We start from the raw sequence: 13,727 nt of genomic DNA, 5'->3' as shown, positions 1-13,727 counted from the left end.
CTACTAAACTTGTCGCCCCTCACTCCTCCATGTACTGGGGAGGAGCGGGTCTGGTGACCGTGGTTGAGTGTGGCCAGCAGCATGCTGGTACATCCTAACTCTGGCTTATTCATATTAACCAAGTGTTTCCTCCAGCTACAGTAAACCCTGCCCTCAGCGGCTCCTCCCTCACCCACTCCCTCCCTCACTCCTCGCCTGGGTGTCGAGAGAGTTAGTGATGGCTGCACAAAGCAAGCCAGATCTTCAGTGGCTGTCATGCTTCAGTCCTTTAGCCCAGGCTGTTGTCATTTCTTTCTACTTCACCCACACGTGGGTTCCTGGCAGGCAGTCCACAAGCATACATTCTCTCCATATCACGCATAACACTCGGCATTAAATACGATTCCTTCCTCGTAACTCTCGATTTTCCTGCTCTGTGCATTACGCGCTAGTCCGAACATTTTGGGAAACTCTCATCGTGAGTACTGGTATGTCGGTACTCCCTCTACACTCTCCTCGGTGACCTCCATACGCTGATGATGTATGGAATCTGACAGTGTACCGAGTACATCTTCCCATATCATTTCCAGGATTCGATGGGTGATACAAGAACTCAGCAAAATAGTTTTTGATAAATTCTGTACGTTCTTACAGTACGTCCGTGCAGCACGTTCTTACAGAACGTCCGTGCAGCACGTTCTTACAGCACGTCCGTGCAGTACGTTCTTACAGTACGTCCGTGCAGTACGTCCGTGCAACACGTTCTTACAGTACGCCCGTGCATTACGTTCTTACAGAATGTTCTTACATAATACCTTTCTCATTCCACATGCATTTCTTTCGCATGCCGTCAATGCATCCCTAAATTCCTCCCATTCCTCACCCACTTCCCTCACTTCATGTGCTCTCACCTTTTGCCATTCTACTTTGTCTTTGTAGGTATTTCTTCGCGCAAGTCTCCTTTCCAAGCTCACTCTCAACACTCTCTTCTTCCCAACATTGTTTCCTTTTTCGAAAACGTCCACAAGTCTTCACCCTCACGTACACAAGATAGTGATCAGACATCTCACCAGCTGCCCCTCCCAGCACATTTATATTCAAAGTCTAATTCTTACACACCTATTAATTGATACGTAATCTAATAATGGCCGTTGACCCTCCCTCTTACTCAAATGCGTATAGTTGCGTACAACTGTCTCTTCAAACCATGCATTCCCAGTCACCAATCTTTTTTCAGCACACAACGCCACAAGCTCTTCACCATTTCCCTTCATAACACTGAATACTCCATGCGAACCAATTATACCCTCAACTGCCATATTACTTAACTTTAGCATTTAAATCATCCGGTCTCGTACAACGAAAACAGTTGACTCGATCACTAAGCTGCTCCCAAAATACTTGCCTCTCGTTATCTTTCTTCTCGTAGCTAGGTGCATGAGCATCAATGGTCACCCATCTCTCGCTATCCACTTTCAGTTTTACCCACCTCAGCCTAGAAATTACTTCCTTAAACTTTAAAACACACTCCCACAGCTCCTGCTTCAGGAGTAGCACTACTCCTTCCTTAGGTCTTGTACTCTCACCAGTCCCCGATTTTACCCCTAAGATATTTGCAGACCATTCTTTCCCTTTACCCTTGAGCTTCGTTTCACTCAGAGCCAGAACATCCAGGTTTCTTCTTCAAACATACCACCTGTCTCTTCTTTCCTCTCATTTTGATAACATCTACACAAATTCTGAAACCCCCAACCAGAGCCTTCGAGGAGGATGAGCACTCCTCGCCTGGCTGTATTTGCTATCATCTGTAAATATCTTGATATTTTCACTTTTTAAGTAAAATGACAAATAAATTCATTTGATTAGTCACCTTATAGAATCTGACTTTGATGATGGGCCAAATGGCTAAGTACAGTTGTACCAACTTCTAGAGCTGTTAACGTGTAGAGTCTTCATGATACAGGGATATCTGGGACGCTACACTAAAGTCTTCTCTTTCTTACAGAACGTTAGTCGCGCGGTTCGTCGGGTGCGCCGCTCAATGGGTCGAGGCTGCCGCTACATAGGCCACGGACTGGCCAACATGACCTCCCTGGTACCCGAGGCCGCCTACATGTCCCCTGTATCTCCCAGCAAGAACTATGACAGTGATTACATCACCAGCGAGTACATATGATCAGCCACTACTTCACCTACCTCCACCTCAAAAGCCACCTCTTCACCAACCACCACCTCACCAGCCACCCCTTCACCAACCTCCACCTCAAAAGCCACCACCTCACCAACCACCACTTCACCAACCACCACACGAGACCAACCTCACCAGCCACCACTTCACCATCCACCAGCCACCATTTTATTAACCGCCACCTCACCTGCCACCACTTCATTAACCACCACTTCACCAACCACCACCTCACCAGCCATCACCTCACCAACCACCACCTCACAAGCAACCACCTCACCAGCCATCACCTCACCAACCACCACCCCACCAGCCATCACCTCACCAGCCACCACCCACCAGCCATCACCTCACCAGCCACCGCTTCACTAGCCATCACTTCACCAGCCACCACTTCACCAGCCTTCACTTAACCAGTCATCGCTTCACCAGCCATCACCTCACCTGCCACCAACTCATCAGCCATCACCTCACCTGCCACCAACTCATCAGCCATCACCTCACCAGCCACCACCTCGCCAGCCGTCACTTCACCAGCCATCACCTCACCAGCCACCACCCCACCAGCCATCACCTCGCCAGCCATCACCTCACCAGCTACCACCCCACCAGCCATCACTTCACCAGTCTCCACCTCACCAGCCACTACGTCACCAGCCACCACTTCATCAGCCACCACTTCATCAGCCACACTTCATCATCCACCACTTCACCAGCCACCACGTCACCATCCGCCAGTTCATGAGCCACCACTTCAGCAGCCGCTACGACACCAACCTGTACATCAATAGCCAACGCACCACCAGCCACCGCCTCACCACATCAACAGCCACCACACTAAAAGTCAACACATTACCGAACAGCACACAAATATCCACCACATCACCAGCCACCACCCCATTGCTCATGGTACTACCATCCACATAACCACATCACAAGGGACCTTATCCTCAGTCACCACACCATCTCATCACAAAGTACCTCATCCTCCGCCACCACATCACAACTAACCTCATCATCAGCCACCATATCATAACGTCACAAGGGCCCTTATCCTCAGCCACACATCCTCACACACGTGACTTCATCCTCAGCCACCACATCATCACATCTCGAGACAGAGGCGGTGGCAGCTTCTAAGAAGTGGGTGTGTGGGCGGGCATCGCTGGAGCAAAAGCTTTCATGACTTTTGTTTTCATTTTTCCAGCAATATGCATTTCTTAATCTGGAAACTTTTTTTTTTAACTGAATACAGAAGTAGAATTTAGTGAAAGAGTCCAAAATACTTTTTGAGACTGTCACTCCTCTCTGTGAACTCTTGTGCAACAAAGACTAAATCAGTTTTGTCTATCAGGTCCTTGTGGATGTGGAGTAAACAAGTGTTTAGTCTTTGTTCTGTCATTGTATACCGTGTGTCAGGATGCAGCAGCATACAAAAGGTGATTCAACTTGAGGCCAAATAAGGTGGTGATTTGGTCTCGGGCATGCAGTAAACCACCAGCCTTTATGACATACTCAGCACGTGCGGTTTGCTGTATTACTAGAACCTCCAACGAAAGGCTTTAGCATTTGACTATGGCATTTATAGCACCTGTTCTTGCAGTCTACCGAGTCGGGCATAAAGGTTTCAGTTTCGCCGCAGAGTCTGGACTGCTTGCTAGTTGCATTAGTGCTGTGAAAAGTGTTGATCTTTTGGCGGAAAGACAAATGAAGTTTGTTACTCCTTTTACCATGTCCAGGGCATCTCTCAGGCACACGAGCTATCTACCTGCATCTTGGAGACATAAAGTTATTAATGAGTGGGCAAAGCAGTGAACTGCAGCTGGACTCTCCTGCTTAATTCGTGTTGCTATTCCAGGTATTCTCTCTTGCGTGTTGGCAGCACCATCGTATGCTTGCCCTCGGCGTAGTTGTAAAGGAAGGTTGCATCGAATCAGAATATATTTGACAAACTGCAATTGATATATCTGCTCTCATGTCAGGCACCCTAAACACATCTACAGGGTCTTCGTGGCCCTCATAATTGTCATCTAGCCAGCGAAGAGACAGGTTGAGCTGTTCACTGTTAATAACATCAGTGGCTTCATCTGTAATTACAGAATACCATGCTGGGCTAGTCACTTCCTTCATTTGGCTTAAGAGAGTCCGCTACAGTGTCTGTCCCTGTATGGAAAACTGCTCAGTGACTGTATCATGGAAGGTAAAACTGTTATCCGTTATCCATCACTTGATAATCTCATTGCTAGTGTTCTGCATAAGCAGAAGCTGCTCCAAATTTCCTTCTGTCTGTGTATGGCCTTGGCGAGTGAGGAATCGTGTCCTGGCAACTGAGCCACAAGGCCTTGCCTACGTTTTCTATTGGACCTTCTCCAACTGCGAACTCAGTCGTGCAGCAGTCGTTGGTTTTTGATAGGCAAGGCACTTGATATTTGTCCCCTTGTGGTAATGGCATCCATCGTGAGCTTTGAATTTCCACTTGCGAAAATCCACTACTGGTGGATGTTTGTTTACCAAGTTTGCTGAAGGAGGTCAGCCCAAAGTGTGTAGCCCACCTACAGTATAGGCAGGATGCCTGCCTTTCTCTTGGTGATGCAGACACTCGACCGAGAACATTGTTTCTACCATGACACTTTAAAGTTTCTTCTTTATGAAGACGATGTATCCAGTGTTGCCTTATCCTTTGGCTGATAACATCCTCAACACTGGCACAACAGTGTCCGGTATATGAAGGAACAACACTGGTACAACATTGTCCAGTATATGAAGGAACAACACTGGCACAACATTGTCCAGTATATGAAGGAACAACACTGGCACAACATTGTCTTGTACATGAGGGAACAACTCTGGCACAACATTGTCCAGTGCAAGGAGGAACAACACTGACACAACATTGTCCAGTATATGAAGGAACAACACTGGCACAACATTGTCCAGTGCAAGGAGGAACAACACTGGCACAACATTGTCCAGTATATGAAGGAACAACACTGGCACAACATTGTCCAGTATATGAAGGAACAACACTGGCACAACATTGTCCAGTGCAAGGAGGAACAACACTGGCACAACATTGTCCAGTGCAAGGAGGAACAACACTGGCACAACATTGTCCAGTGCAAGGAGGAACAACACTGGCACAACATTGTCCAGTACATGAAGGAACAACACTGGCACAACATTGTCTAGTACATGAGGGAACAACTCTGGCACAACATTTTCAGTACTTGAAGGAACAACACTGGCACAACATTGTCCAGTTCATGAAGGAACAACACTGGCACAACATTGTCCAGTGCAAGGAGGAACAACACTGGCACAACATTGTCCAGTGCAAGGAGGAACAACACTGGCACAACATTGTCTAGTACATGAAGGAACAACACTGGCACAACATTGTCTAGTACATGAAGGAACAACACTGGCACAACATTGTCCAGTGCAAGGAGGAACAACACTGGCACAACATTGTCCAGTACATGAATGAACAACACTGGCACAACATTGTCTAGTACATGAGGGAACAACACTGGCACAACATTGTCTAGTACATGAGGGAACAACACTGGCACAACATTGTCCAGTGCAAGGAGGAACAACACTGACACAACATTGTCCAGTACATGAAGGAACAACACTGCCACAACACTGTGCAGTACATGAGTGAAGCAGTTCAGCTTCCATTGTAGTAGACATGCTGACGCTTTCGCTGTTTTCAGGGACTTCCTTCGACCCTTTTGCTTTACCTGAAGAGCTGTACAGGTTGCATGAGCCTAACCCCATTTGGAAGGGCTAGCCGATTCATTCGTCCTAACTGTTTAGTATAACGTTAAAATCACAAAACCCCGTACACTTCACACCGATCCTCACCTTCTAACACCTCGGAATCTCCCTTACCTCACCAAATAATAACGTCCAGACAGCTGTCACTGTCCTCTTTATTTCTTTATGATGATCAGAACCATCCTCGGTCATGTCCTTCACTCTCGACAACATCGAAAGCAAACTTGTCTGTCGCTTCGCCATAACAGCTGTTTTGTCTGTCCACGTGAAAACTGATTGGGGATATGCATGCGCAGTGTCCGGTCGCGCACCTTCCCCGTGCTGAGAATGAGGCCGTGGCTGGTGGACGAGTGCCAAGTAGTGGCAGTGAGCTTGCCAGTGATTTGAAGGCGACGATGCAGCATACTGCAGTTCTATACAAGTCTAAAACAAAATACAGGGCTGATCACTTCTGCTTTTCAAAGTGGTGGTGCTTCACACACACACACACACCTGCCGCCGCCGCTGCAAGGTGTCTCAACCTCAACCATCAAACCGTCATGTTTCAAGTGACCTTATCCTCAGCCATCATCTCGCTATCACATTGGAAGTGACTTCATCCCCAGCCACCACACACCACGTCACAAGGAACCTCATCCTCAACCACCACACCATCACAATGAAGGGATCTTATCCTCAGCCACCTCACCATTACCTCACAAGGGAACTTCTCCTCCGCCACTACACCATCACGTCACGAGTGACCTCATCCTCAGCCACCACAGCAACATATATCAGTTTGCTTCACCCTCAGCCACCATATCATCACATCCCATAGGACCTCATCCTTAGCCACCATAACATCACATCCCATAGGACCTCATCCTTAGCCACCATAACATCACATCAATAAGAGACCTCATCCTTGGCCATCACACCATCACATCACAAGGTGAGTGGTTGCAGGTGATGGTGGGTGTGCGTAAAGGATGTGTGATGTCACTATAGCTCTCGAGTCTGTGAATGGATGGGGTGATGACTTCCAATGGCTCTCTTGTCTTAACGAGGAGTCCTTAGGCCTCCTCCTCCTCCTCTCAACACGGAGTCCATTAGCTTCTTTGTCTTAGGACCATATCCTCAGCCACCACACCGTCACATCATAAGGGACCTTATCCTCAGCCACCACACCATTGTAGTACAAGGGACCTCATCATCAGACACCTCACCATCACAGTACAAGAGACCTTATGCCCAGCCGCCATAGTACCACATCACAAGTGTGACCCCATCCTCAGCCACCACAACATCATGTTACATCGGACCTCTTCGTCACGCCATCACATCACAAATGATCTCATCCTCAGCCACCATATCACCACATCACTTGGGACCTCAGCCTCTTCAGGTGACAAGGGGCCTCATCCTCGATCATTACACCACTGCCTTACCTTCACATCACACCTCTCTCGCAACGTTCCTGTTCCTCCACATCATCTTGGCAACACTGCTGCAGTAGCGGTGGCAACGTCAGACATATAACCCTAGTTCCTTAATCTTGGCTGTTAGCATGCGAGATCAGGAGGAGGAGGAGGACTTAATTCCTCGCATGTGGACCTTGATGTGTTATGTATGAAGTCGTGACCCAGATTCTAATCGTGCTCTCCTCCCGGAGTGAAGAGCGTCCTAGATGAGATGTTACACAGAGACCGTAGAGTATGGTTCTTTATGGCTAGTTATGTTCCCTGGTGTGTCTTCTGAAGCTTATCAGGATGGGATATAAACATAAGTGTAAACAAGGGAGCTATGTGGCCTGTAGTAACGCAGACACACTCGCTGACGATACCGTAATATCTTGTTGCGAGAACGTGACACATTCTCGATGGGCCACAGCCCTGCGTGAAGCGCTCCAGGGAAAGCCTAACTGGGCCACACCTGCCTGCAGCAGGAGTGGCCACCTCAATATACCGGGTACCGTTTAAACTGGGATATACATATGACTACACTGGGTAGTATGAAGTGCCCACCAGTCACTGTAGGTGGCGTGGGATGTACTTTTAGCTATACTCGGTGCTGTAGGGTGCACACCAAGCAATATTGTACCGTGAAGTGTAGAATGTTCGTACCTCGCCACATCAGGGCAGCTTGGAATATACCGCTGACCTGACCTTACATTGTAGTGCACCCATCACCTCACTCAGTAATGTACACTACATCTATAGATATCAGAGTGAAGTTTGCTGTATACCTTAGTGCACACTACATGCTGTAGCATGTAGTGTGATGTGCACTCTTACTGTGAGATACCAGATAGCGTGAAGTGTAATGTGCGCCCTTACTGTGAAGTACCAGATAGTGTGTAGTGTGATGTGCGCCCTTACTGTGAAGTACCACGTAGTGTGATGTGCGCCCTTACTGTGAAGTACCAGATAGTGTGTAGTGATGTGCGCCCTTACTGTGATATGTACATAAAAAGACGTAGGTAGAGTGAAGTGTAATGTACATTTCGCTGCAACTGGTAGTCTTTGGTGTACACTAACTCGCCGCACTTAACGGGTGAAGTGGATACGTGATACTCCTACATAGCGTGTAGTGTAATGTGCAAGTAGACACACTAGGCACGGTAGAGTGTACACTTGGGTACGGTAAAAAGTGTGCGTTATCGTGTATATTCCGTCACACTCGTGGTGTTTGCACGTAATGGCCTACAACACTTGAGGTGCAGTACACACCTGACGCGTGGTTGTAGTCCTGGTTGTAGATCTTCTTGTAAATTAGTATAACATTTACATGTAGAATTTCATACGTGTTACATTATTGTTTAGGAATTTCCGTAAAAAGAGACCCAATTGTGAGTACGTACGTCCAATCCAGTTCACAGTTGGACATCAAATAAAGTGAAAAACATCTGAGTATCTAGTGTTTAACCACACCTATTACATTGATATTACATATCATTCATTGTTATCGTATTTGTGCAAAACTCACATGATTAGAAATCTTCTGCAATTATTTGAACTTCCTTTAATTTCAGAACATTCACCATCCATGGGGGTCTGATCTGTCAGCATTCAGCCTCTGAGGAAGCATGAAGAGGATCTGGTTTTAAGCTAAGGTGGTAACTGAATGCCCAAATCAAAGACATCTTATTAACATTTTGGAGAGAGGGGCGAGTATGCAGTCCGTTGTGGATGAGAGGGGCTGGGAAGTGAGTCAGTTGTTCGCCGATGATACAGCTCTAGTGGCTGATTCGGGTGAGAAACTGCAGAGGTTGGTGACTGAGTGTGGAAAAGGGTATGAAAGGATAAAGTTGAGAGTATGAATAAGAGCAAGGTTATTAGATTCAGTAGGGTTAAGGGACAAATTTGGGATTTAAGTCTGAATGGAGAAAAATTGGAAGTGGTGTTTTAGGTAAATGGGAGTGGACCTAGCAGCAGATGGAACCATGGAAGCGGAAGTGAGTCACAGGTTGGGGGAGGGGCGAAGGTCCTGGGAGCGATGAAGAATGTGTTTTGTTGGAAGGAGAGAACATTATCTCGGAGAGCAACACTGGGTATGTTTTAACGAATAATACCAACAATGTTATGTGGTTGCGAGGCATGGAAGGAGGGTGCATGTGTTAGAAATGAAATGTTTGAAGACAATATGTGGTATGAGGTGGTTTGATCGAGTATTAAGTAATGAAAGGGTAAGAGAGATGTGTGGAAATAAAGAGTATGGTTGAGAGAGCAGAAGAGGGTATGTTGAAATGGTTTAGACAAATGAAGAGAATGAGTGAGGAAAGTTTGATAAAGAGGATATATATGTCAAAAGTGAAGGGAATAAGGAGAAGCGGGAGACCAAATTGGAGGTGAAAGGATGGAGTGAAAAAGATTTTGAGCGATCGGGGCCTAAACATACAGAGAGCGAGAGGTGTGCAAGGGAGAGTGAATTGGAACGATGTGGTATACCGGGGTCGACGTGCTGTCAATGGACTGAACCAGGGCATGTGAAGCGTCTTAGGTACGCTATGGAAAGATCTGTGGGGCCTGGATGTAGATAGGGAGCTGTGGTTAGGGTGCATTACACATGGCGGCTAGAAACTGAGTGTGAACGAATGTGGCCTTTTTTGTCTGTTTTCCTGGCACTACCTCGCTGAAGCGGGGGTTAGCGACGCTATTTCCTCTGTGGCGGGGTGGCGACGGGAATGGAAAAAGGCAAGCAGGTATGAATGTGTATATATGTCTGTATATGTGTATGTATATGAGCGTTTATATATATATATATATATATATATATATATATATATATATATATATATATATATATATATATATATTATACTTTATCGCTGTCTCCCGCGTTAGCGAGGTAGCGCAAGGAAACAGACGAAAGAATGGCCCGACCCACCCACATACACATGAATATACATACACGTCCACACACGCACATATATATACCTATACATTTCAACGTATATATATATATATATATATATATATATATATATATATATATATATATATATATATATATATATATACACACACACACACACACAGACATATACGCATGTACATAATTCATGCTTGCTACCTTTATTCATTCTCGTCGCCACCCCGCCACACATTATATGACAAACCCATCCCCCCGCACACGCACAAGGTAGGGTAATGGGTGATGGGAAGAGGAGGTTACGTAGCTGGTGCAAAAGAAAAGAGAGGGCTTATGGGCGTTACCAGCAGGGAAGGAATGTGAGTGCAATTGTATGTACAAGCTACCGGAAATGGTTAAAAGTTCAGGAGGGCGGTGCAGGGGCTGAAAAGGACAAAGTGAGAGATGGGATGAGAGAGTATCGGTAAATTACAAGGTACATCTGGAATCCTGTAACTTTTACCCGGCAGAGTTATGTAGTTGTTACATCTGGAGTCCTGTAACGTATACCCTGCAGTATTATGTAGTTGTTACATCGAATCCTGTAACTTGTACCCTTCAGTATTATGTAGTTATATCTGGAGTCTGTAACGTATGCCCTACAGTATTATGTATTTATTACACCTGGAATCCTGTAACTTATACCCTGCAGTATTATGTAGTTATTACACCTGGAATCCCGTAACTTATACCTTGCAGTATTATGTAGTTATTACACCTAGAATCCTGTAATTTATACCTTGCAGTATTATGTAGTTATTACACCTGGAATCCTGTCACTTGTACTTTGCAGTTGTTGCATCTGGAGTCCTGTAATTTATACTGCCTTTCAGTATTGCGTCGCAGTTACAACTGGAGCCCATACACTAAGACAGCACAACACTGACAACTGAAAAACTAACTAATCCAGCTGAGTGACCCTATGTATTATAGGAGGCACGAAAGACTGAACCAGTGCAGAGGACGCTTCCAAGTTGGACCACATTTGTCATTCCCCAGAGGATGAGATGGTAAAAGTTTCATCAACATTTAATGTATCGAGAAGTAGTGATCTGGGGAAAGATCAGCAGAAACTGGCTGATGTGCTCGGTAACAAACAATACCACATTTTGCTTGTGTTCCAAATTGTTTTCCACACAAAATACAGATAAGTGAGTGAAGTAAAACCGCCTCTTCTGCCAACCAGGACAGCCAGCATTGCCACTCCTCTTTCTCCGTGAGGTGAAGTATCGACTCGCTACTTCGAAGTTTTCATTTCAAGCTACTTCCAAGCTTTTATTGTCCGGAATTTTGCTCATGTCGAGGTCGTTACTAGTATTCTCAACGTCTCACTGTATGTGATGCTAACTTTGGTTTCGGTAAACTAACAAGTTATTGAGATGTAACTCCTTCCTCTCCGTGCCATGTGAACCTGAGTATCAGCTCGTGAGTTCGAAACCAAACGTGAGTAATCAGCCGTTCTGAGCTCAGGCCGCGAGACCACGTCATTCATCCTTTCATACATTTAGTCTGGTTTTGGGTGTTGCCTTGACTCGAGTAGGGAATGATAATGAAATCGGCTTTTATTGAATTAATGATCATTGATAATACCAATTATAATTATTTTAACTACAGGTGGAATCACCATGAGCGGGGTTGGTAGAGGGACGATAGTGGAAAGTGAAAACATTGGTTGAGGGCAGAGGGAAGTGAGGCCTTATGTGTGGGGCTGCCTTTGGTAATCCTAGCTTGAACACTGGAATGAAGACGTATGACAAAGAATTTTGATAACATCAGCGATGAGGTTATATAGTGACCGTCGTGCAGGATGTCAGTATTTAACTACACTTCACTGGTTTCTTCCTTCTCGCTACACTGCACACCACCCGAGTTTTGTGTACCGTGACTTAAATTGTTCAAATGTTGTAACATGTGATTATCGTATATACATAAAAGGATGCATATTTAATGTAAAATCCTTATAACATCACAGAATAAAGTTTTATCTTAAAAATCCTAGAGTATGTATGAGTGCATCCGGTATGAATGAGCGTTCTTATGTGCTTACACATTTCTCACGAATGTTGTGATTCTTACGAAAACTTTGGTTTCCTGTAATGCTGAACATGTGAGGGGGAGTCCCTATGTAAGAAGCACACCATGATGAGGTTGTCATGAGCAATTCATATAGTTTCTCGCAAAGCGATAAGATTACAAGGAACTTTTTATGTTACTTCGGTGTGGAGATGAGTTTGAAATGACTTTTCGTATATACCCAGTGCCATTACACTCAGCCTAATGACAATATCAACAGTAAGTAAGGAAATGACACAACGTCCATTATTTTGTTTCAGGCTGTAAACTGTGAAACATTATTGGTAACAGTTGACTGGTGTGCGACAAAATGATACTCCTTTTTTCATATTAAACTTAAAGATGTTTGATATCTGGGTTATGATGAGAACAAAATTGTCAAGTAACTGTTCAGATACATCCTTGACTTACTACATGGTGGTAAGAGCTGCCCCTTACGACCAACCCAGCAGGTGTTAAGGTCACCCTCGAGTTAGTGACATTTGCTTCTGTTGATGGAGGGAAGGACGTGGCCTGTGTGTGTGTGTGTGTGTGTGTGTGCTGATTAAGGGGTGAGGGGGTCATTATCATGGAATGATTCAGACCTGCAGCACAAGCTGCGAATAACGTTCTAACTTGCAATTTACATCACTCAGCTTTTTGTTTACCTACTTATTTCTAGATTTGCTTCATGACATATTGCGTTGTGTTGGTGTCATCTGTCAGGGTATTTCTCTCTCACAACTTCCCGCTCTTCCCTCCTCACCATGTCACCCCCTCACACGCCGGCCCCAATCTCCTCCCGCTCCACCACCCTAGGTCTCCATATGAAAGCTCGGAAGTAGCGAGCTGTTACTCCCAGGGTTCACGCCTCACGGAGAGAGAGAGAGAGGATTGACAACGTTGACTGTCCCAGATGGGAGTGGAGGCGGCCGTACATTGCAAAGCCATGAAAATAGTCCCGGGTATACAAGGAAGATGATCATAGGGAAAGTGTTATAAATAAACGTGGAAGAAAAAAAAAATTGAGTGCAGAATTGTACATGCTGGGAGGACAAACAGTAGCGGTAGCTCTCTGAAAAAAAAAATGCATTACTTGCTAAGTTTAAGTCAGTACTAGAAAGACATATTGGATGTTTCAAAGGAGGTATGTCTCGTGCTCAGTACATACGAAAAATTATGCGAAATGAGCCGATTGAATCGTGCAGCAGCAGATTGTTTGAAACCATCGTGTCAGGGGTAAGGTGTTTGAATATTGCTCCATTGTCTTGTATCGCTTCCCCGATGTTAGCCACCAGTCATGATTAGAAGGTGTCATTAAGATGACAGATATTAAGGG

At 45.4% G+C, this 13,727-nt stretch overlaps 1 protein-coding gene across 12 annotated transcripts in view; it reads left to right on the top strand.

Moving 5' to 3' along the window:
- Window positions 1-13,727, top strand: part of LOC139761795 (uncharacterized) — a 256,120-nt gene that overhangs the window by 168,995 nt on the left and 73,398 nt on the right. For 8 of the 12 annotated variants that reach the window (XR_011715620.1, XR_011715622.1, XR_011715621.1 and 5 more), the window contains 2 exons: window positions 1,985-2,145; window positions 8,958-9,038. Coding sequence is in view for 2 of the 12 variants with exons in the window: in XM_071686264.1 (XP_071542365.1) it covers window positions 1,985-2,145; window positions 8,958-9,015 (219 nt within the window). In the remaining 10 variants the exon portion in view is untranslated. Of the gene's footprint in view, window positions 1-1,984; window positions 8,837-8,957; window positions 9,178-13,727 lie in introns of those variants that run through there. The other 4 variants (XR_011715624.1, XR_011715625.1, XR_011715616.1 and 1 more) reach the window with 3 other exon arrangements.

Source organism: Panulirus ornatus, chromosome 3 (genome assembly GCF_036320965.1).
Source record: "Panulirus ornatus isolate Po-2019 chromosome 3, ASM3632096v1, whole genome shotgun sequence".
In the NCBI taxonomy this organism is placed as follows: domain Eukaryota; kingdom Metazoa; phylum Arthropoda; class Malacostraca; order Decapoda; family Palinuridae; genus Panulirus; species Panulirus ornatus.
Note: the sequence above shows the minus strand (reverse complement) of the source record. Positions and strands in the feature narration are given on the sequence as shown.